We start from the raw sequence: 25,329 nt of genomic DNA on the forward strand, positions 1-25,329 counted from the left end.
AGGAAAATGTTAAATAGCAAAACCTTCAAGAAGTGATTTTCAAATTTCCTTCGAGATTTCATTTAGTTCTCCTGATAATTCTGCATAGCGTGTCATTTAAGTACATGTGCAACGTGTGCATTACATGTTTACAGGATTCTTAAATTCTCTTTTTTAAATGAAATGGTAAAACCTTATGTGGATGTATTCTCTTAGTTTGGGGTCCCTGTGTAGCAGGAAACCTAAGTGCTTTGAAAACACACAGGCTCGATGAAGGAAAAATAAATCAGGTAGACCATTCAACAGTGGATGTGTACTGCTGTCTAAGACAAAATAATACTTGGCCAACCAATCACTTGTTGGCAAATAAATTTACCTTTGAATGCCCTGTGTATAAATTCAAAAATCACATTTCTTCATTTTGTTAGTTAACTGCACATCAGGGATTTAAAAAAAAAAAAAACACCCTCTAACACATCTATGCATCACTTTAACACACTGGATTGAAGTCAAAAAAATGCCAAACTGCAAATACATACCCACTTACTGGTGAATCACCAAATTTCATTGGAGGAAAATATGCATCATCTTTCACCCTCTCTCTCCAGCGAGAGAGAAATTCAATCGTACATGTGATCGATCGCAGTCAGAGACGTGTAGCCATCAATGCTGAATCAAACGTTTTAAGAGCTGTCCAGTCTTTTTCTTCCACCTGTTCACAACGAGCCTCAACACTTGTTCTCTGCGCCTCGTCCAGATGACCAATCACTGTTTGGTCTGGCAGTTCATGTGAGGCAAGTGTTTTTCGATAGAAAACTGGCCATTTCTCCAAAACGCACAGTCCATCGAGTCTTCAATCCCAAAGCCATCGAGATCATGGGTACCGTATCCACCATAAAGCTATTCTGGTGTAAGATCATTACAATCTGAACTCCCGGCAGAGGGGAGCTGCTGATTTGTCTTTTCACTCTAACACATTATGTCACATCTATAAAAATCATCAGTTCGGATTAAAATAAAAAAAAATGGCTAGCAGCCAAAATGTTGCAAGTGTTACAAAAAACAAAAACAAAAAAAAAAAGTGTGAAAATGAAAAAAGTGTGCATAGTAGCCTGAATCTCCTCCCTGTCCTCTGCATGTCTTGGCACATGACATGAGTGAGGTCTGGTTTTGTCTTTAAAGTCCCAATAGAAACATTGAATTTGAAAAAAGTGTCTTCAGCCAGCAGGGAGGAGAGATGCACCGGTCGTTTTGTGGTTTTGTGAGGTTATCTTGATTGGAGATCATTTCCTGCAGGACAAGAAGATAAAATGGTTGTTAATTAAATAAATTAAATAAATAACTTCAGTGTTTTTTGTGATGAAGGAACCTGAGAGCGATAGGTGTACCTGGCTAACTTTGTGTGGTCAGCTGTGGAATTAACTGGGCACCCAGTTGTGAGCGGAGCCCTGTGTGGTGGCCGGGCCAGCGTATCCTTGGCCTCCAGGCAGTATGGGGTCAAAGTTGAAATCAATGCCATCTCCATCCATGAGGTCACTGTTGATGATGTAGTCCACGTCACAATCCAGGTTTTCGGTGAACATGTCAATGTCCAAGTCTGTGGGCAGGCGGTCCTGACCAGTCTGGAAACAAGTCGGAGCTCCGAACTGAGCCATCCCCTGCAGGCTTGCGCCAGGATTGGCTGAGGCGACTCCGTGGTGGGGGCCCACAGCTGGCACTGTGGCATGCTGGGCTTTGAGAGCGGAGAGCTGTGACGGGTCCTGAGACATACCTGAGAGGATCATCCCCAACCCCATCTGAGAGTGATGCTGGTGCTGCTGTTGCTGGGGCTGCTGCTGCTGGTGATGAAGGTGGTGTTGCTGCGGCTGCATCTGAGCCTGCAGCCCCATCGGTGCCACTGTGTTTGGCTCGAGCCCTTTACCCATTAGGAGCTGATTAGGTTTGGGCCTCACGCCCACCACGGATGTGCCCATGCCCATCAAGCCCACCCCTCCAGGACTGGGCATGAGAGGATCCACCTGGGTCATCATGACATCACTCGGGGGAGGGGAGTCTGAGGTGAGCAGCGCCTCCAGGCTGGAAGGCACGTGGGTACTGTAATGGCTACTCCCACGAGGCCCCGAGCTGGGCATAGGGTTGAAGAGAGAGTTGCTAAAAGTCGACGGCTCTTTGCTGCTGGGTCCGCACTGCGAGACAGAGGCCTGGGTCCCTGTGTGAGTGGGGGCCTGCGGGAGGCTGGAGGGTTGCAGCTGATGAAAGGAGGAGAAGCTGGAGCCGCGAGGCAGCAGAGTGGAGGCGGAGGGCAGTGGGGTGGGAGGTGCTGGAGGGGCTGTGCTGGGACTGGCCCCTCCCTGCTGCCCAGTCATCAAAGTCAGGCCATCGATCAGATCCAGCTCCTCCATGAGGGTCTCAGTGAGGGTGGGGGTCAAGCTGCTGGCGGTGTACCTTCCCAGCAGCCCATCTTCAGGCAGGTTGTCGTCATCCTCCTGGCCGGGAGCGATGGGGGACAGACGTCCGCTCAGGGTGCTGGCATTAGAGCTTGTGCGTGGGCGGCGGAAGGTCGTCCACATGTCGGTATCGTCCAGACTGCCACGGGATGAGGGGCTGCTGCTGTTGACCCCCCATTTGGAAAACTGCTGAGATGAATTAGGGCTGTCTGCACCAGCTGAGCCCGTGCTGCCGTCACCCTGCAGCGCCCCGCTGCCTGCCGCCCCCGCCTGCTTCTTGGTCTGCTTGGCTCTCATGCGGCTCTTCAGCAGCTTGCTGCTGTTGTCCATGGAGGCAGCCCGGCGGCGAGGAGCTTTCCCGGTCTTTCCTCCTTCCGGATTGAGCATCCACCAGGAGCTCTTGCCTGTTGATTCATTGTGTACTCTCAAGAACTTGTTGTGGAGTGATAAATTGTGGCGGATTGAGTTCTGAAAAAAGAGAGAAAAAAGGTATTTATGAAAAATGTAGGCTCTGCAGATTAAAAGTGACCTACGCTTCATTTAAATGTTGTTTCACTTGTGAATGAGTCACAGCTTTGAGAGTAAGTAAAGTGAACTGATTGAATAATATTTTTACTTTTTGAAATTGTAAGAGAATATTGTAGTTTAACCTTTTGTTACCAGTGAAGGTTCGAACCTGGTCCTCAACTAATATTCCCAAAACATTTTATGAGGTCAGATTTATTCCGGTATATAAATGTTTGCTGAAAAACAGTGATTTTTCACACCTGTAAAAAGTGATGAGATAAACTTAAATATCAGGCCACATATTATCTTGAATGGTCATCCATAATGCTTCTATGATGTATCACATATTGTAAACAGGGCGCAAAAATTATTACCAGCCACCAACTACATGCTATTAAAATATACCAGCAGCTGGTAGATTTGTTTCACTCACCAGCCAAAAAAAACAATGATGATCAACTGAGTGACAGGTAACATTTGATCATTCACCAGACATTTGGCAGGTGGACAAACAATGTTAATTGCACCCTGATTGTAAATCTAAAAACTATGATTCTGTGGCACTCCCATCACCAGAGTCCACCTTGTAACATGATGCAGTTAAGTTGCACACCACCTGTATTTACCTTCCACCCAGCTGAGCTGTTGCTGTCTCCTTTGTCTCTAAAGTAAGGCACTGTTTTCACCATCCACTCATAGATCTGGGCCAGGGTCAGCCTCTTCTCAGGTGAGTTCTCGATGGCCTGGCTAATCAGATCTGCGTAGCTTTGGTTCCCCCACGCGTTGCGCCGGGACGATCCCTTGCGGGGCGTCGCTCCGGCTCCGCCCACACCGGCCGCGGCCCCGCCCTCGGCCGCCGCCGCTGCCTTCTCGGGCTCGGAAGTGATTTGCTGCGGCTCGGGCTTGTCCTCGTCGGCGGGCGGGGTGCCGGCGGCGGACTCGGTGCCATCCGCGCCCTCCGGTTTGACAGCCGAGATGTCTGGTCTGGGGAGCGGCCACGTGCAGGACCGGGGTCTGCTCTGCGGCTCGAAATCTGGGTCAATGGGGGGAACCGATGACTCCTCCATGACGATACTCTGAACCTCGAGTCAACGCAAAAAATCTCAACCCCTTAAAACATTTACCTTAAAAATAACAGGGAGTTAATATGGAGCGAGTGTTGCGTTCAAGGACTGTTCGGACACAAAAACAATATGCTACAGCCGCTGCGGGGGTGTAAACAGTGGGGCCGAAAAAAGAGACGTAATAATCTGGACACACCAATAGCTTCGGTTAATCCTCAGATTGGAGATTAGGGAACCCAAATAATCTCCTTAATAGTAACTATCATAAACCTTCAGATTTATATAGCATGAAGGAGGGCTGGGATGACAGTCCCTTTGTTTGAATGAAATAAAAACAAAAATGGCAGAGTGGCACAGAGCACCAAAACATCTGGAGCTACACAAGTTTTGGCTGAACTGTGAATGAATAAGAAAATCCTGAACGCATGTAAAATAATGTCATTCCTGTTATTAGTCACTCAATTAATATGTCAAAAGGGTAAATGTCAAAAAAGTATACTTTAAAACTGTCTGGTAAAAAGTAGGCAATAGTTTAAGGATGACTCAATTATGATTTTTTTAAGTACCAAATTTGTCTAATTACACATCCTTTTGTTCAAATTTAACCCGAGGATGTTTACTGTAAAGCTATGAAGGCAACAAACAGGGATTAGCTGTTACAAAGGAGCTTCTGAGGAGAGCCTCTACTTGTAAACAACGTGATGTCTGGACTCGCCACAATCCAGAAAAAACTCGACACAAACTTCTTTTTTTTTTTAAATATCCCAAAACAGATCCTCAAACAGTCACAGATTAGTCCAGTAGAGCAAAGTCAAGTGTAAAAACGTGCAGCGGCTGATTATCCGAGCAATGGTTTTGTTCTCCGACTGCCAGAAAAGTGTAAAAACATCAAGTTAATGAGTCTTTGGCCTCTATTTTGATCCGCTGTAACTAACCTACCAAAGAGACTTCAAGCGAGGGAGAAAAAGTGGTGTAATATATTTTTTAAAAGAGACTGAATGATAGTGTTTAAATTGTTTTTATAAAAAAGTGAGGAGATGAGACAAATGTACGTATAAGAAAAGTCCGTGCCTCAGGTCTGCACGATCCGCCACATTGCGGCCGGGCGCATGTCACCATCTGCCATGTTTCTCCTCTCCTGCCGCGGCACACGATGCTCGAAGAGGCGGCTATAAAAACCCTCCTACACCGGCGGCCCGAAGCTCCGCGGGTCTTCTCCCTGCGGTCTCGGTAAACAAACTACAGTGTATTCCCGGGTGTTGGGTGAAGCTGAGTCGTCTCGGAGGTATGTCGGCTCCCACTCGCCGCACTTTGAAAACAGCACGATAGCCACCGTAACGTTAGCTGGGTTAAGCTCCTGCTACTCCAGAGTTTACAATCCGTGGAAAAGTCCGTGAAAAGCCTCCGATAACTCCCCTCAAGTAGCCGCTTTTAGTCAGCGGTGCGCTCGGTAAAACTTCCTGTCGCTGTGCTTGTCCAAATTTTGACTCCTTCAGTGTTTTTGACTTGTTTTGTTTTGTTTTGTTTTGACTCGAGGCGAAGACTCCCTTCTGACGTCTGTTTACCACTGTCAGCCAACCATCACTGCGCATGCGCCCAGCGGGTTTCTGGGAAATTGAGTCATTCATGTGACGGCACAGGCGTAAACAGCAGCGTAGGCGGCTCTTACCTGTACGGAGCATTATGTAACAGTTTGCTTAAGTGTACTAAGTCCCAGGTACAGTCAGTACACTTAAGCTGTTGAAAAGGTAAGTAGGGCATCGATGCTTATAATAGTCACAATAACACTACAACAACTTAAACCACAAAAATATTTTATCTATAATGCCACACAACCTGGCTCAAAGGAAGGGCAAACTGTAGAGACCACTCACGACTTTTTAAACTAGGAAAAGTAAATGTATTTCAATTAACTTATTCAAGTATGTATATGGGTCAATGATGTTGTTTTGTGTCCACGTGGTTTAGTCAAATTTAAAGGGGTTAAAATTGTCATGTAGTCATGTAGTCTATCAGTTTTTTTTAAATGAAGTAATTATTTGTATAAGTACACTTAAATAGAGTGTGGGTGGGTAAAATATTTAATATGTATCATTGTTTACACCATTTGACATTTTCAGGAGCATTCAGCCAGACTTTTGATTAAAAAATGAGCTAATGTCATTTTAAATAAAACCAACAAAAATAGAAAATGTACATTTTAAGAAACCTGATGCATGCATTTAAGAAAGTTTTGAATTGCTCATCTTGCCAGTCCTTCTTTGTCACTGACCTGTTCATCAGTTCATCAGTAATATTTACTGTGCATGGGTGTGTGAATGTGTCTAGACATAAGACAAAACAATAACCCAAGATTAAACAAACCCAGCAACTCAGAGAGTAGAGAATGACTGAACGCTCATTTTTATAGAGGAGCATTCACACCAATTCAGGTGTTGGTCATCTCTTCTAATGAGCAACTTCCAAGATTTCAAGCAACCAATAAGAAAATAGGTCAGAGGCCTTGGGGCCATCACAATAATAATAATCATTATTTTGATTATTTTAAGAGTGTTCATGGTTTATTGTCCACCACCTCTACCACCAGGCCATAGGACCGGATTAACATACTTACAGATCTCATTCAGGACAAATTAAAATAGGTTATTGAGTCACTGTAGAGTATAGCAGTACACTCATTGAACACTATAATAACAATAATAATAATTATTATTATAATAATACATTTTATTTATAGGCACCTTTCAAAGCACTCAACACCACCTTACAAGACACACTTAAAAACAACAGTACATCAAACATGATACAATCAGCAAACATTGAAGTGGAAATTAGTGCAATAGTACAAAAGATAAACATGAATGTGATTACATAATCAGTAAAAGACAGAATATGCCAATCAGCATAAGTGTGTTTTTTCAGGCAGGATTTAAAGGTGGAGACAGAGTTAGAAGTGTGAATATCTGGAGGTGGAGGGTGGAGGGCAGATCAGCTGAAGACTCTTGACCCTACGGTGGTTAAGTTGGCAGATGGGGCAGAAAGCTAGATGGCAAAAGAGGATCTGAGAGTGCAGGAGGGTGTGTAGATATGAACAAGTTCAGCGAGATACTATGGTGCCAGGTTGTGAAGGACCTTTAACCCTCCTGTTGTCCTTGGGTCAAATTTGACCTGTTTAAAAGATGTTTTTATAATCAGCAATATGGATTTATTTCGTGTAATTCCAAGAAAAAAACACATGGATGTCTCCATACTACATTCTTTGCAAGTATAATCATCACTACTATCATCGAATTGGGTGATAGTTTGTACTTTATGCTTTATAAACATTTAAACCAGACCGGGTCAATTTTGACCCATGAGGATGACAGGTGTGATTATGTGCTGCCATATTAAATATTTAAAATGGTTTCAAAACAGTATCCTATCTAAATTTTGTTTTCCTCTGATCTTAAATTTAGTTAAAATAATTCATAATTTCTTTTTATTATCTCAAAAATTGGGTATAATCTAATTTAAAAGAGACAGAAATAGGTGTAAAGTTGGAATGAAGTTGGCTAAAAACACAAAATTGGGTGATGATTTACACTTCATGCTTTATTAACAGTCAAAATTGACCCGAGAGGACAAAAGTTGCATGGTCAACGGAAAGACAAGAGGAAGGTTAAAGTGAGGGGCAGAATCTTAAAATCAATACAGGATTTGTTAGGTAGTCAATGAAGTTTCTGCAGGGCAGGACTGACGTAATTAGGCACACATGTGCAATGTAATGCAATCCAGTACAACAGCTCTGCCATAAATCAACTTTTACAATATTTAGGTTATACATTCTAATTCTACTTTGTTGTCATGAGTGGTGGTGGTGTACAAGAGTGTGTTATATTGAAAAGTGTTCCTAATATTTTGCCACCCTAATGCATGTTTATGGGGCAGACAAGATATTAGTAATACCTCTCAATATAATAGGACAAAGATGAACATAAAGTAGAATTGTGTCAACAAAAACTGAAAATGAACTAACTTGGTAAGAGTTAATTTATGGCAGAGCCTTTATTGGATTACATCAGATTGCACAGGTGTTTCTGATAATATTATAAAATAATAAAATGTTAGCGTGCATGCCATATACGCAGCTAACCCCGGTTCGAATTCCGATCGGAGGTCCTTTGCTGCATGTCACACCCCCCTCTCTCTCCCATGTTTCCTGTTGGTCTACTGCTAAATAAAGGCGTCTAAAAAAAATAAAACATGTATAAAATAATAAATGGACCCTAGAGTTGAGATTATTTTGTCACACATTCAATCATGTGATGAAATCTGACTGCAGTCATAACTTAATTCATGAGAGACTTGTCATGGGTCCAACTACTATTACTGTATGTGTCTCAGTCCTCCAAAGATCTAAACAAGTTGAACTTTATCGATGATAGCAATGACTGGAAGTCCGAACGTTTTTATAACTGAATAATAAATACTTGTAATAGGCCTTCAAAAACAGAAACAGAAAATATATTCACATTTAGAGTCACATTTAGATTCACTGAATACATACACATAGCATAATGAGGACAGCTTTCTATCACTTAAAGAATATCTCCAAAGTTAGAGGCTTCATATCTCAAATAGATTCTGAAAAACTGGTCCATGCATTAATCTCTAGCAGATTGGACAACTGTATTGCGCTTTTAACACCAGACTAGCAAAATAGACAATCTCATGGCTGCAGCTCATTCAGAACTCAGCAGCTGGAGTCCTTACACTAACACAAATATGAACATATTACACTAGTTCTTAAATCTCTTCACTGCCTCCCAGTACAGCATAGAATCAGCCCCAGTATGTTACTGACCTGCTCACTGACTACAGTCCAACCAGACCCCTAAGCACTAATAAGATCCAGGTCTTCAGAGGGAGCTTTTAGTTACTAGGGATGGCTTGTTTAACTGGGAAAAAGCTGATTTTTGGGTCAATGGTTAGGGTAAGTCTCTAGATAATGAATGTATAACTATCTAATGTCCCTAGAAGTGACCATGGCACGCTTGATATGGTGTTTTATTTCTGTATTTAACTTTGTTTTAAAATGATTTGATCATGTTGTTCTATTGCTTTTATGTAACTTTAGAAAAGCTTTTTTACTGTAAAATATCTCAGCAATGTTAATATGTCTGATTTCTCTTGCAATGTAGCTGCTGTGTGACGATTTATTTGTCCAATTCCATAAAATTGTACACCTAATCTTATTTTATAACAACTACCCAGGATGCTTTCTGTTCATCATCCTGAAATGGGGTTCTGCCACTCTATATATAATACACTCAGTCTCCATCTCTAGCGTTGGTCTTTAACTCCTGTGACTGCAGTGTTCCTCATAGCAGGGAGGGAATGTTTGCCTCCTGTGGAAAAATGTCTCTGTGGCTCCCGGTGTCTGCCATCCAGGTGCAGTTGTGTGTTGCTCAAGATGTTGATGACTCACCAGATTGCTCTTGGTGTGAGATCAACATCTGGAACAATAGTGCATGTGCTGTCTGCAGGTAACCAGAGACAAGGCTGATCCCACCGTAATGTTGTGCTTTCTCATTGAAGAGAACTGCTCCGAGGCTTCTGCTGGGCTGAGATTGGCATTCACGTCGTTAGGTGATATCTGGGCCTTCATCACTGGTTGCCACTGCACTTAAAAGAATAGGAGGTTAGCTTTACATGTGTTCAACTATAAGCTCAAGCTGCAATGTTTTATTTCATGTTAAACCATACATAAGCATATTTGTTATACTGAAGGGACTTCTAAAGTGTAATTTAGCTGTTTTAAAAGGCTTTCTTTAGGATGGTCAAAAAATCTGAAAGAAACAGGGGAGCTCATTTTAAAAGATATACATAAAAAGACTCAAAATGAGCTCTTCAGCCCTTCTGTTTTAATCATTTGGTTCACAGACACAGCCAGAGTTACACAATCTTGAAATTTGATATTTGTTAATCTGGTTGAGCAGGTCTATTAAATGCCCAAAGTGTGTTAGGTCTGAACACCTCACCTTTTTTCTCTATTGGTAACTGTCACAAACAATTAGCAATACGTATAGCTCTTTGTAATCTATATTCCACTGACACTCTACTGTGTCTACATTCATTTAACACAACTTTATTCTTTTGGAGGGGCAGCTATATTGTTAGCAATATGAAGATTCAAGTAAATTATACTTTCATCTATCAGAGAGTTCAGAAACACTGGGAAAGACCCTTTTTGATGATATCACTTCTCTCTCAGTATATCTGATGTCCCACAGTCCCCATGTCACCTCTAAGTACACTTTGGATTGATGATATCTACAGAAACTACTGGTAAATTATATTTAGGGAAGTGCATCTGATTATATTTTTAATGTTTTATTTTACAAACACAAAATGTTTGTGAGATATGAGAATAATAGCACAAAGTAGTATTGTAATCTAACTCACTGCAGTTTTAGGCAGAACAACTTGCCTGTATATACTGTATATATATATATATATATATATATATATATATATATATATATATATATAACACTGATGTGAGATTGTACATAAGAAAAAGGTGACATTCAAAAATATCATAGCAGGAGCTGTATTCCAGTGACTCAGGCCAAAACACATAAGCAAGGTACATTTTAATGCAGATTCACACTTCTTTAAGGATTGGATAACTGAGTTTCTGGGCATTTTGGGACCTCATGAATGTTGCGGGTGCATGAAATGACAGTCAGCAGACCTGCAGACAACAGAAAAAACATCAAATACCAACATTTAGTCAGTTGCTTTTGACTGGGTGTGGATCTTGAGTTGTTATGTGTATTAACTTTTATGTGTATTGAGACTTATTAGGCCTCTTGTGAGTCTACACATAAATTATATCACTGATGTATCGATGGTGAGTCTTCTCCTCCAAATGTACTGCCAAAGCAAGGTTTAGCCATGAAAATAAAAGACTTGACAACATACTCAAAGGAACTCTTCTTGTGTTGGAAAAATACATCTACGTCATATAAAGTAAAAGTATAAGGCTTATCAATGAAGTTAAAATATGTTTAACTTTATCTACAAAATGGAATTTACAACAGGTTCATTCCAACAACAATAACAAAGCAATGAATGCTCGAGGTAGTGTGCACATCATAATGGATCAAAATCACACACAGCTTTAACGTCACAAAAAACGTCACAAAAAAGATGAGTTATCATTTCATCTTTGTGGTGAGAGACGTAACAAAGGGCATCAATATTTAGTCTATGTTTTACAATACCTGAATAACCTGGATAACACCTGTGCAATATTTTCAGACACTTCTTTTCTCCAGTCTATACCAACATACAGATTATTCCAAGCAAATACAGAAGCAGGTTTACTAATTGTGCCCTCTGGATTATTTCCCTTATACATTTGTTCTTAGCTTTTATTCTCAATAAGGATATGAATTCCCTAATTCTGGTGGAGAAGTTTTGATAAAATCTCTGGTTACAGATGACAGCAGATTTTAAGACAGACAGGTATTTTTTGCTCAGATCACTTTAACTATAGGGATATATGTCACGTACAACATGACAATAATACAATAACAGAAAAACAATTCGGTATCATAATGAAATAAAGATAACATTTCAGTTTGTTTATACAGTCAATATGGTAAAAGTAATCATTAATAACTGAATAAAATAATTTGACAGAAAAAGTAGGCAATAAAATCAAATCTCTTATACTCGCTGTATGTGCACATTTCGTATTGTTTATTGTTTGTTGAACTTTCTAACAGACTGTAGAAAATCAACATAATGTTTTATTTCAGTTAAAAATAACTTAAATGATGGGGTTGTTTTGGATATTTTTGACTTTGTGGATATGAAATTAAAAAAATAAAAAGGTTTGTAATGATACAATTATTGATATTTTTATACGTAAAATAGAAAATAATACGTCTCTTTTCTTTTTCAGTTCTGCTAAAACTATAGAAAGGTATACATTTGTTGGATAGATCGATGTTGTGTTAACAGGCTTTCTGCCACTGTTTTAATGTAAATGACGTCACAGCTGCCTTCACTCAGTCTGGACTTCAACTCCCAGAAGTCTCAGCAGCTGTTTTCTGTGTTTACAACCAGCTGACGTCCGGCGTCTTCCCGTCCATTAGCCTCCGATACCCACATCCAGCGATACCCAGCTGCACTCGATGTTTTCCTCATGAAAACCACTCTCCACTGACTCGTCAACTCAACTGAATGCACAGTTTCATCATATTGATCAGATGCAGGTGAGCTCGACACGACAGAAACCGCTGTTGTTGCATTTAGTTAGCCCGCTAGCGGGTTTAGCATAAGCTAGCATGGCTAACGTTAAAGTTAGCATTTAGCCTGGGCTCAGTTTCGATTCATGTCATGACGAATCTCGGTTTTAGTTGGTGTGAGAGACATGCTTTAGTAATTTCACAACACCAATCAATTTATTAATGCGAGAAAATGATGAGTTAAGTAGCATCGCCTGTTCAATCAAGCTAATATAACAGCGCTAGTCCGCTAGCATGTGACGCTAAGTGCTACAACCTGTGATGGTTTGCTAAGCTGATCGGTACTACCGTCAATTTGTTATAATGAGCCCAATAAACCACGGTGACGTTACGGTGTATGCTCAGTGCTAATTACGATGCAGGAAATCAATAAATGGTGATGTTATGTTAGAGATGTTAGCTGGCCGGATATTTGCATTGTGTTGATGTCAGGCTCACAGTGTTTGTGTTGTTTGTGTCAGGGCTCTGGCCCCGTCTCCAGCAGCTGAAGCACACCAGTCCTGTCCTCTCTGCTCCGCGTCCACTACCTTCCTCCTCACTGAACCATGAGCAGCCAGAGGGACATTGATATGGTGAGTGAGGGTCCACAGCTGAGGTTGATGGACTGTTTAAGCTATCCTTCATAACACGGAAAAGTGTAGTATACCTGATACTGATGGTGAGATCATTACATAAAGGTTTCTCCAAGTTAAAATAATTTAGGGTTTTTGGGGTGGGGGTGGGGGGCTCACGGATTAGCCAATGTCTATAAACACTTAGCTGGGACAGTGACTGCTGTTCCTGTGAACACCATCTGTCTAATCTCAGTTAAAACGTTGGCCTACTTTCCTTTCAAGGTTTAGACGCCAATTGATTGTACCCTCTTAAGTCCTGGCCATGGCCATGACCCCCACCCACTTCTCCCCCAACGCACCCACCCCACTCCACCATAGGAATGAATAGATCAGATCTGTTCATAGAAAATATTATAAATTATATTTATATTTTATTAATATCATTCTGTTTTTCATGCTGAATTTCTGTGTTTTGTCTTTTTTGTTCTATTGTGTACATCTATTTCATGTGTGTCTGTCCTGGAAGAGGGACCCCTCCTCTAATACTCTTCCTGAGATTTCTTTTTCCCTGTTAAAGGGAATTTGTCTTATTCTGAATGGATGGTCTAAGGACTGAGGATGTTGTATTACTGTACAGATTGTAAAGCTCCTTCAGGCCAATTTGTGATATAAAGGTATACAAATAAAATTGAGTTGACTTGAAAAGGTAGAAAGGAGAGGGATTTCTTGTTCATTTTGATGTCTGGTGGTTTTCCAACCTGCAAATATTCATGTTAGGCAAGTTTCAACATTTGTGAAGCTGTAAGCAGAAGTTATTGTGTGTTTTTTTTCTTGATGAATTATCAGCTCAATTAATTGATTCCACAAAGATGTTTTGTTGGTTATTTAGACAAGCAGTTGTTTTATTGGTGAAAAATATTTGCAGTTTACAATTTCTTAACTATTGCTGCTTCTGTTTTCTGACAATACAAATTTAAAGGTGATGCTGACAAGTATCATTAGTAGCTGCCCATGAAACACTAGTACCTTTTTTGTTTTTGAGGTCTGCCCCAACAAAACTTTCTTTTAAGATTAAATTTAACAATAACATTGTCTAGTTTTTAATGTAGTTTTTAGGAAAGTTGACCAACATCAGGAATGGATAAACCTTCTGTTGCTCTGCTAACTCTTATCAAAAAACGTCATTTGTAACCGTGTTTGAAGGATTTGACTCCCATCTTTGGATTGGAGAAGCTCGAGGACATTTGTGGTGCCGGGTGTTGCCGCTGGTAACCAGGCAGATTTGACTTTGTTTTTATTTTGTTGGGGATGAAAGGGACAAGGGCAAAGCTCGTTAATGATGTCATGGGCATGTAACCCCACATTGAGGTTATTCAGTTCAGAAGGGGGAGGGGAGGCGAGGGCGGAGGACCAACGAGGGGAGGATTGTATTTGTAAACAGATCAGAGAGCGGGGTCGTCCCGCCCTGACGTCACACCTCGTGGTTAAGTCTCTTTGTTCTCCCCTCTCTGTGATTTGTGAAGCAAAGAAAGTTCATGGTCCACCTTTTTTAAGAAGGACAAACGTCAGGGAAATGAATCCCATCTGTCAGTTTTGACTCTTAAGTGAAGATGTCTGTTTAGAAATATTTAAACTATGGGATACTTTTTATCCCTTCCTCCAAAATAATTCTCTGAGTGGCAACATGATTGATTAGAGATGATGGATTAATGGATTAATAATCTTGCTGCAGCAGAAATGAGTTGAACCACAATAGATCAATAATTTAGGTCATAATGATGTTTCAGTCCTGACATTCAGAATAATGTAAAAGACAGACGAGTATAAACCTAAAGATGTAGTTGATCTTTTGGTATCAACCACTGACTCAAGTTTATGATCCAAAGACATCGGACCTTTGTTGTTTCTCGTTTGGATGGGGGACAAGAGGCTCGACAGCCCGACACTGTTTGGTCCAGAAAAGTCAGCGGTTGCCTTGCATGACTGTTGGAGAGCATTGTCACTAAAATCGGAGCTGTGTATATAAAAAGGACCCTCAAAATGAAAGTGAACACCCTCAACCCCCCCCCCCCCCCCCCCCGAAAGCAGCAGCATGTAAACCTCATATTTGGTGTTTCTTTGTAATGAAATGTAGCTGAGCAAAGCATTGTGCTGCTGTCATATCAACCATCATTAATGGTTATAAATTACAGGACTGCAGTGGTTTAGTTTCACTTTTCTTATCTGACCAACAGTTCACATGAGATTGTTCATATTAGACAAAGTGTAAGTCAAATTTTTATAGTTTTTACTTGAAAAGATGTCTTAAATGACACTTCAAGATCAACATTTTTAATTATTTTCTTATTTTTAATGATTTTATTTTAATTCTTAGACCACATAATCATTGAATTAAAAAAAAAAAACGTTTTGAGAAATGACAACTTCTTCTTTATATCTTCTTTTTTGTGGTCTGACCATCAGTCCACATACGCTCCTTCACATTCACACTTAGACAAAGAACAATAAGTAGATTTTTTGGGATTATTACCTTAAAAGTCACAGAAATGTTAAATATTGAAGTGGTTTTAGATACATTTTTTTGCTGGTCATTTAATTAATGAATTGTGTCAGCTCTGTTAAAATGTTTGCTCCATGCAGAATAACATGACAGGATGAGGTATTTTTCAGTCTTGACGTAAAAGGAGTGTGGCAAGTGGAACATGTGTTTCCTGATGTTACCGCAACATTTAGTCATGTTAGACGAGACATCCCCTTTTTATTTTTAGTTATTTATCACAACAGATTGTCGGTGTGTGTGTGTGTGTGTGTGTAGTAACCCGGAGGATAACATTTGGAGGAAGCCCCACTGTTAGAGACCCTCCCATACACATATGCACAGTCCCCCTCAGGGCTACGCACTGGGCATGTAAATTTAATAACATGGCCCAGAGCTGTCTGGGACACCTGGGGTTATCGCATTAGGCTGACAGCCTGGAGAGGAGCTCCAAGCACCCCGAAACTAAGGGCCAGCGTTCTCCCCCCCTCAGCCCCACCCTTATCTGTTGTCTTCTCCGGCAACAGGGGCTCATTTCAGCGTAAGCCCTCGGTGAACGAAGTCGCCCAGTCAAAGGGTGGAGATCTAGTCAGGATAAATCTAATTAGACTGGAATGCCTGTCTCTTCACAGCCCTCCGAAGGTCACCTCGTGTCTGAGGAGGTTAGAGGAAGTGGAAGGAATTTTAGTGGAAGTTTGATGTTTGTGTTGGCTGAGACGACGTTTCTGTGGACCTGAGATTAAGTTGTTTTCTTTTTTGTTGTCGTAGGTGCACCTCCGCCTTATCCTGGTCAGTGGGAAGACGCAAGACTTCACTTTCTCCCCAAATGACTCGGCCACAGACATCGCCAAGCATGTATTTGATAACTGGCCTGCAGGTATGTTTTCATAGGAATCAGTTCACCGTATTATTACTTTATACATTTCCAACTTACTGGACTTTTTATGCAGGTACATTCATCAGTTTCTGCACATCATTTACTAGTCTGGGTTAAAATCAGTGTAAAGCAATAATAAATGTGTGTTTATAGTTATTCACACTACAGAACAATGTGTAATTAACCTCTCAACCAAATTTGAATGATTAAGAAAATTCCCTAATTTACAAAATTAGGTTTCAAAATTGTGGAAAAATAAGTGGAAGGTGTTTTAGGGCTAAAAAGGTAAATAACAGAACACCTAGAACCAGTCTGGTAATTACACATTTTACTGTAATCCAGCCTTTAAAACCAGGAAAAGACAACTCATGACATATCTAGTCTCATATCATGATATCGATATAATATCGATATATTGCGGTGTGTCTGCTGAAGGCGCCGAGAGCACAGCCCAACCAAACAGCCTCTTGAGTTAAGAGCGCTCATACCAAACTCCCATATAAAAATACACAATTTAAAATGGGTCTTGTTTGTGGTTGTCAGGATTGCAACATGGATGATATTTTAAAAATAGCAACAGTAACAATAGAAGCTACTGTTTAATTTGACTTGGTTTTGTTGGTAAATGTGGGCTTATATCAGTAAAAATGTAACTTTAATGACTGGCCAATCATTGGTTTGTTAAATTGTCGTTTCTTTCAGTGGAGTTTGGTGCTCTTAACGTCTGATCGTCAACCTTTGAGCAATTGGTGCTTTTTAGTGAAGCGCTGTGAATTAAATATTCTCCGTCCTCCGAGCCAAACAGCCGGCGCTGTAGCCGAAATCGCTGTCGGCTCCACCCGTCACCAGATGCTTCAGCTGGGTTTAAAATAACTCCTTGAGTGCTAACATTGAGTGAAAATGGCTCCATTAACAGTAGATTATCTGTAGTGAATCCCAGTTGTCTCCGATGAAAGTTTGTAAAACTATCTGCTGTAGAAACAGTCACTATGAGTAGGTGCTCTTAGTGTATATATAGTGGAGGATGGGTGCTAGCAATCCCTCTACGTCATCAGGCCATCATCTTAGGCCCGCCCAAAAAATCCTGATCACAGAAATGATGAAAAACAGTTCACTTCAGGTCTACGTAGTTCAATCCTCTCACGTGTTATTTTCTAACATGTCAAAAAAAAAAGAAATGTTTGGTTTTTCTTCACACAAACTTTAAGTCTCCTGTTTATTGTTGTGGTAGTTTTGCTGCAATTGTGGGCTACAGCTATTAATGTAGCCACATTATTATTGCTTTACACTGATTTTTGATACTGGTTAATGATTGTCAGAAGGGGCGTGGTGGGTAATAAGGCTGGTGTTTTGGTATGGTGACAGTAAGTGATTCACTTACAGGATGGGAGGAGGAGCAGGTGAGCAGCCCCAGCATACTGCGCCTCATCTTCCAGGGACGCTTCCTTCATGGCAACGTTACCCTGGGAGGTAAGACCACCACCACAACCACCACCATCATCATCATCATTATCACTGAGATAGCTCTGACTACAGGGAATACCATCTTTGTCTTGCTTAAAACAACCTGTACATTTTTAAAATGAGTAAAAGATGAGTATTTCTGAGACAGTACACTACATGTGGTGGTGTGTGCGAGGCCTCGTCAACCAAAACATGTTCTGTCTGACTAAATGACAGGGAGCCTCTCACTTTCTTGTACTTTAAATCATACCAGCTGTCCACCCCTGTTTTAAGAGTACTTACCGCATTACTGGTCATTTGTGAGTCATGATTGCAGCGTAAATCATTTAAAGCCTGTCAGGTGAACAGGAGAGTTTTTCTGTCCAAACGTATTCTTGTGAAATGAAAGGATCAAAATAAGCTGTTTTGGTAAGCACGTTTTATTCTTTGGCATGTAAACACATCTTGTTTTCCTGCTGTCTCCTATAAAAACACATTTGAAATATCTGTTTCATGACATTTCCAAGTTAAATCTTCACCACATTTCTAGTGTTCAGAAGTTAACAGTCGTGTCGTCTTCGCGTTGTGTTCGTTCATGCCAGCGTCGCCCCCACTACAAATTCAGAAAACTTGTAGCTGAGGTTTCATGTCGTAAATCTGTCCTGAGGTATTTAGACAATGGTGGTATCGGCTCTGTTAGGTGTACTTATGTAGAAATAGAGAGCCACAAGCACACCTGCTAGATTTAATAAAACAATGTAATCAATAAATGTCCAAGATATTCAAGATAAATCAACAAAAGACTCATAAAATGTTCTATTAAGGCACCACCTCGAGGGATTAGCTTTCGAGTATAACAGATGCAGGATATGACATAAGTACCAAGTTTGTTGCCATAGCAACCAGTGAAACAATAGCAGTACTAACAGCCAAGTTGTCCGCCTTCACCTCACAGCCTTTTTGGTTTTGAGGAAAACATGCAGCTGAGTCAAAATAAAGCAGCGTTAGCAGCAACCTGAATCATCAGGTCTGATTTGTGTCTTTTAATCATTCAAATTTTGACCTCATGGACACATTTAGTTCAATTCAGTTTTATTAATACAGCGCCAGATCAGAACAGAAGTTATCTCAGGGCACTTTTCATGTAGAGCAGGTCCAGACCAAACCCTTTAATTATCTGCCCTGCGTTTGCCATCTAAAACTGGACTTCACTGACCCCTGATCAGATGAGCAGTGATCCAGTCTGTCAGTCTGAATTTGGCTGAAATATCATCCGATCAAGAGTATCTCTGATGATTCTACACATATTTTGTAAGGAAATAAATTATTCATCATATATTTATCATTACATGAACAAACCACTGTAGGAATTCATCATTAGGAAAAACAATAAATCATAATGTTTTATTTCCAGCTTTAAAGCTGCCGCAGGGGCGAACCACCGTCATGCACTTGGTTGCCAGAGAGACTCTTCCAGAGCCCAACTCTCACGGTGAGTTATTTAGTCGAGCAGAGAAACAATATCAGTAAAAGAATTGGTTCTGCGATCAGGACCAGATATCAAGTTTGATCCATGTATGTGACGCAGCTTATACTTTGTTTTCCTGATTGTAAATGAAACAGATTTGTAAGTAAGAAGTAAAATGTTTTATGGTCAGTAAATATCAAGATGCTGAGCTGTGTTTATTCAAAATGAGTTTTCTTATTACTGCTGCTTATTCTTTATTTTTATCTCACCTCATGTCTCTTTTTTTTTCTGTCTCTGTAGGTCAAAGGAACAGAGAAAAAACCACAGAGAGCAACTGCTGTCTCCTCTTGTAAAGTAACAGACAAGCCCTTCCCCACCTTCACACGCACACACACACACACACATACACATACATACATACATATATACATAAATACACAAACACACACACACACACACCCCTGCATACACGCTGTCCCCTCTCTCTGCCTGTCGTCCTGTCAGCGTTGGATTTGGAATACATCACAGGAGGTCAGTTTGGGGCCGTCACCTGCTTTGATTGAACTCTTGTCCAATCCGAGGCTTTTTTTGTGCCAATATATTTCCCTCCCAACCTTTTACTGTATCAGCAGAAATTGTTTGAAGATCATGACATTAAACAATACCGTCACTCCCTTGCGGACCTGTACGCTGCTGGACACGTTTTAAAGGCTCCTCATGCGTAGCTAAAATGACCCAGGAGCTTTTTTTTTGTCGTTCATGGATACAGAAGTCCTACCGAAGATATGTGGGCTTTAACCCTTCCCTACTAGTCACATGGATGTTCTCCCCAGGTCTTACTGAATGGTGTTAACCCTTTCATTGCACTTAACCAGTAAAATCAAGTGTTTATTGTGTTTCATCTTCTCTCCTTCCTCCATGGATTTTTTATTTTCGGTCAGAGGAACAGACCTCAATTCCCCATGTGGTAGAAAACGTGCCACCCTCCTCCTACATAAACTGCTTCTCCCTCTCAGTAACTGAACCGTTATGTAACCGGTCTGTATCAGCACCCATAGCGTCTGCGCCATTACCTACATCTGTTCGTTCCTGGCAGTGGACCAATAGAGAAAAGACTTTTATTAGGAAGGGCTGCGTGAACACCTGACGGACATGAAGGTCCACGAGAAGCAGGAACAGAATCCCAGCGAGGCGTGTGAAGATGGAGTCGTGAGGATACGGTGGATTGCCATCAGGTGCTGTGTATGTTCCTCTGGCTGTGACTTTATTGACTAGACTGTCGACGCTCCCATTGTCGCAAGGGGAGCCGACACAGCGGGCCAGTTAAACGCAGACAGAAGAAGCGGTTGAAGATGAGAGGGAGGTGCGTCGTCGGTGTGAGACCTCCCTCTACTGGACACTGAGGCGAGGCAGGGGGAGAGCTTCTCCCACTCGGATGAAGGGTTTAAAAAAAAAAAAAAAAAAGAGGAAATTTTGGCGGTGTTTCACCTCCTTTTCATTTGGATGCTGTCTTTACTTCTTGTTTGCCTTTTATCGTGGAATTCAGTAATATCATTAATATTGAAATTTAAATATATCAATTTTTATCTTGTGTATAGGTATTTGTTCGATTTTAGTGTGGGTGCGTTCGTGTGTGTGTGTGTGAGTGTGTCTGAGGTTGTGTGAGAACTAGTGAGGGCATGTGGTCTTAAAAAAAGGTGGTGCACTGGGAGTGTTAATGGGCTGCGGTTTCTTCAGAAACAGTCGGAAACCTTTTGATTCCTTCCATTGAGTGTCTTTTGGTTTGTGTTTTTGTCAATCAATGTCACTGCTATGAAGTTTAGCTCAGTATGAATAAATGTAAAAACTAAAATGCAATGTGGTCTACATAAAGCTTGTATTATAAATTAATAAATCTTTAAATAAGGCAACCTTTGTTCCTCCTTTTTTTTAACTTAGTATTTTTATGGCATCAGAATCAGTCTCCTGATAACACAGCACCGATACATTTCATACAGTATTTACTACATGTTTATTGTCTTAGTAGATCAGTATATTGTTTCTGCAGTTACTTATTTAAGGTATTGTGGATGCTGAACCACTGTCATGGCTTACTGGGACACTTAAATACAACCTTGTTAATGTTATTAGTAACATCTGTGCTTAACAAATCAAAATGGCTGCTGTGAAAAAGGTCATATGTACTTACTGTCTATGAAATTATGAAAGGCTTTTTAAGTATCCAGCATTTAAATTGTCTTCAATTAAATCCTTTGTAGACATGTTAGAAGACAAAAAGTTACATTACCTCATTAAAAATTATATCCAATCCATTTTTTTAGACGTATAGCTGCTGGACACAAGATGTCTCCTGCTTCTCTCTCCAGTCTCAGTGCATCTGAGTGGAACATTCAACTACAATTGTGTCCAAAACAGCTGTAATGCCACAAATCGTGCCCTCAGGTACACACCTTAAACTTAGATTTAAGGTGATCACAGAGAAACTTGTAAAAGTGAAAACAGCTTTCTCATTTCAAACTGCGCAAACATCATTCTGCAGTGAAGCTCAAACATTCAACTAAACACACAGCAGACAAGATAAACCACTTGTAGTTTCACAAAAACATTCTTTGCAAAAGATCCTGTCTGGAAACATTTTTTTCAGAGCTGTTTTTCAGCCCAATCTCTTCACTTTCATTAGCAGATGGACTTCATTTGTTATAATGTGACAACAGTTTGCAGTTTTGGGAGCTCAGAACCCTGAACCCTGTCTGAAGATCAGTAGCTAACTACATTTTTTTTTGTTAAATTGTCTCCAATGCTTAAAAACCTTCAGGCTTAAACTACATGTAGTTTATGTATCTACCTCTAGGTGGCAGTGTTCCTCTGTCAGATAACAGAAATTTGAGTTCTCGTGGGCTGATGGAGTGGGTCATAAATACAAAGTGGACACAAGTGTCTACTTCTTGTCTGTGTTGCAGTGCTATGCATGCATTGATACACGTGCTACTGCAGGGCATTTACAGACATGTTGACTCAAAGATCCACAGCATCTCTGAGATGATGTCTGAGGTCTTTGCCATCAGCTGAATAGGGTCATGCCTTTCATATTGAGCTGATTTTCAGTAGCCTTCCTCCCGTCTGCTCCAGGAATCTGCTCCTGACGTGCAGCTGCAAATTGTCCAGGTTTCCAGTTGACACTGGCAGTGTACCTTTGGAAAAGTGCAGTCAACCCACATCTTTCCCAACATACAGCACTTCCAAACCTGCTTTTGTGTTCACTACTTCTTTTCATATTTTCCATTTGCTCTTATCTGAACTGGCATTGGCCATCTGTGGGAGTTGACAGTTGAAAGGAAAATAATGTGTAAACAGGAGTGTGAGGCTGACCACAGAGCTGATCAGCAGAGTTTAAATGGGGTGAATTGGGAAGGGATCTGTTGAAACCTTTGCTACTTAACTCCAGTCAGAGCTGTGGGATGAATGACTTTCTGCAGTCTAGATGACTCAAAGCGCGCGTGCAGCCAGTTTCTTGGGTGTGCTGCAGTCGGCTGTGGTCCAACCAACAATGATGACTGGTTCTGTGCTCTCAGCTGCCTGGCCTCCTCCGGGCCTGATATGGAGGCTAAACTCCCACTTTGGCAGCAGTACGGCCTGCTGTTTAGTGTTAAACAATATCAAGCTCAAGTAGGAGTACTGTTGAGTTAAATAGTACTCAAGTAGGGTTACTTATGTTGAAATCTTTTCAAATAGGGTACAAAAGCTCTCATGGAGACTGATCTTTACTGCAGATCACATGCACTTTATATTTTCCATTTTTCAAAGTATGCTGCTTTGTTTTAGAAAGTCAAATGATTTCTTCCAGTGTTCTTGGCGCGTTCTTTTTCTTAAGTTACTAAAGTTGCACAGCAGACTCTTACAATTTGCTCTTTATAAAACATCACAATGAACATCAAGTCTGCATGAAGTTAAATTATTATTATGAGGTCATGCATTACAGACTGTTCAAATCAGTCGGAAATTAAAACTACATTACTAAGCAACAGGGAAGTAGCAAACTAATGCCAGGTTCCATTTGGTAACTGTTCAGCAGCTTTCAATCATATCAAATGGATGTCACGATCACGTCGAGTTTGACTAGTTGTCATGGAACTGTAGACGTTCACATTTTTAAGTTTTAGCACTTTGGAGACTTTTCAGCCATGTTGGCTTCAAATTTGAACTTCAGAGTTTATTCTTTCCTTTGGAAACAGCAGTTGAAAAAATAATCTCGCCTCAAGGAACATTTAGCAGTTTATTTCTTCTGCTAATGAGGATTAAAAGCCCCAGATTAGTTTATTGTAGCATGAAGACAAAAGACAGGCTTACACCACTGAGATACAAGAGATTAGCTAGTGAGTGGATTTATTTACGTTCAAATAGAGCCAGGCTAGCAGTTTCCCTTTGTTTCCAGTCATTATGCTAAGCTACGCTAATCAATTTATAGTTGTAACAGACATAAGAGTGCTATCACTCTGCGACTCTCTAAGACTCTGAGACTAAACCTATTTATTTATTTTATACACAGTTCTTTAATGCAGACTGAATGCTCATTAGTTGATTAACACACTCAAGCTTGTTTAAGGGGTTCACTAATTGAATTTCATATTGAAAAGAAATCAATGGGAACTAATTGGTACCTAGAATGGTTAAAAAAAACTATCTATATAAAACAATTCACTCAATAATGCTCAGAACTAAAATGATTTGTAGAAAAATGAAAAGGTAAAGCACTTACTAAATTCAGGAAACATGCAGGTGCCATTGAAGATATAAAACAAAAACAGCTCACACTAAAGAACTGGTCAGCATTTTATCCTCTATGCCCGACTAAATAAAGACCTTTTTATATATTTAATCGGTTTGCTCTGTCTATGAGTGCCTGAATGTTTTTGTAGCTAAAAGAGTAACTGCACCCAGTGAATTTCTTATTTTATTACTTGTCTAGATAGAATAAAACAATACAAGTTTTTTTGTCAACAGTTTAAGAGCCAAACTTTTGTTCAGTCTTTCAAAACCTTCTCAGCTCCTCTGCGCTGTTTCAGCACATTCAGGGGTTTGAATAGATTGATTTTAGAAAGTAGCTGAATGCCTAAGTCAACAGGGGGTTGTGATATATGTGTTTTTTCTGTTAGGGTATTTAGCTCCCTAAATCCCCCTTTCCCTCCACTGCTTCTGAGCATTTTCCTATCTGCCAGTTCCTCGTATATTAAAAGCAGCTGTGAACACACACAGACAAAAGAACGCACATACAGACACGCTACTGATACCACTGACTCTTACAGGAGCCCGAAAACAGAACAAAGGCAACCGAGACGAGCGCTGTCATTCATTATGCATGATGTATTTGTGTATGTGAGACTGTGAATGTGCAGTCGTGGCTCCTCGTTTGTATTATCATGTGTGCATTCTTTGGAGTCTATTTGTCCACGGCAGAGGTCCTCCGGTGGCATGAAATGAAAGAGTTCAGTAGGCCAGTGTGAAAACATACACACTCATGCAGGGGTTGAATTAACCCAGCATGGTGTTAGCAAATGAGCAGCTTTCATGCTGACTCCAGAAGCTGCTGCTGTCTGTGTTCATCTCCAGCTCTCCTTTCTTCTCCTAATTGGAAAAATGACACCGGTTTGTGTGGCTCTTTGTTTCCACATGGAGGGATCAAAGGAGGGAGGGCCCAGGACATGGATTTTGACCAGGTGTGTGTGTGCGTAGAAAGAGGAGGAAGTGTTTTAGCCTTAGTGTTTCCATAACCTAGCTGTAACAGAAGCAAGGGCGGGGTCGGTTTAACACCAGAGTTTCGCTACAGCTCCCTTTTTTATTTGATCGTTTATTTTACCAGATGGTCCCCTGTTCCTTATAATGTGCCACTGTAAAAAAGCCACGGCTTTGACAACAATATCAGCTCTGTGCTCAAGAGAGGGAGACGGAAAGAAATATCCACAGCTCATACACGTGATAAGGAGCAAAGATCCAAATATTTCTCAACATTGCTGTGCAGCTGGGGATGGAAAAATGTGGATCTTTGCAACAAAATGCTCTTGCAGTGACCTCTGTAGAGGAGAAGAGTTGATTTACAGTCAATTGCCTGTATATTATACTCACGCCTCACGCTCAAACTAAACACCCAGGCAAT

The 25,329-nt window shown here is 40.7% G+C and overlaps 2 protein-coding genes across 2 annotated transcripts; one reads left to right on the top strand and one right to left on the bottom strand.

Moving 5' to 3' along the window:
* Nucleotides 1-1,372: 1,372 nt before the first annotated feature.
* foxo4 (forkhead box O4) lies at nucleotides 1,373-4,696 on the bottom strand. The gene is made up of 2 exons (XM_053323434.1): nucleotides 3,560-4,696; nucleotides 1,373-2,894 (listed from the first exon to the last, which is right to left on the bottom strand). Exons 1-2 carry the CDS (start codon nucleotides 3,998-4,000, stop codon nucleotides 1,398-1,400), a joined length of 1,938 nt encoding a protein of 645 aa, XP_053179409.1. The 5' UTR covers nucleotides 4,001-4,696; the 3' UTR covers nucleotides 1,373-1,397.
* A 7,435-nt stretch (nucleotides 4,697-12,131) lies between these two features.
* ubl3b (ubiquitin-like 3b) lies at nucleotides 12,132-21,088 on the top strand. The gene is made up of 6 exons (XM_053323462.1): nucleotides 12,132-12,267; nucleotides 12,762-12,872; nucleotides 16,159-16,267; nucleotides 17,651-17,737; nucleotides 19,125-19,202; nucleotides 19,479-21,088. The coding sequence occupies exons 2-6, from the start codon at nucleotides 12,846-12,848 to the stop codon at nucleotides 19,529-19,531; spliced, it is 354 nt and encodes a 117-aa protein (XP_053179437.1). The 5' UTR covers nucleotides 12,132-12,267; nucleotides 12,762-12,845; the 3' UTR covers nucleotides 19,532-21,088.
* Nucleotides 21,089-25,329: the final 4,241 nt, after the last annotated feature.

The sequence above is a fragment of the Scomber japonicus genome, chromosome 8 (genome assembly GCF_027409825.1).
Source record: "Scomber japonicus isolate fScoJap1 chromosome 8, fScoJap1.pri, whole genome shotgun sequence".
Classification (NCBI taxonomy): Eukaryota; Metazoa; Chordata; class Actinopteri; order Scombriformes; family Scombridae; genus Scomber; species Scomber japonicus.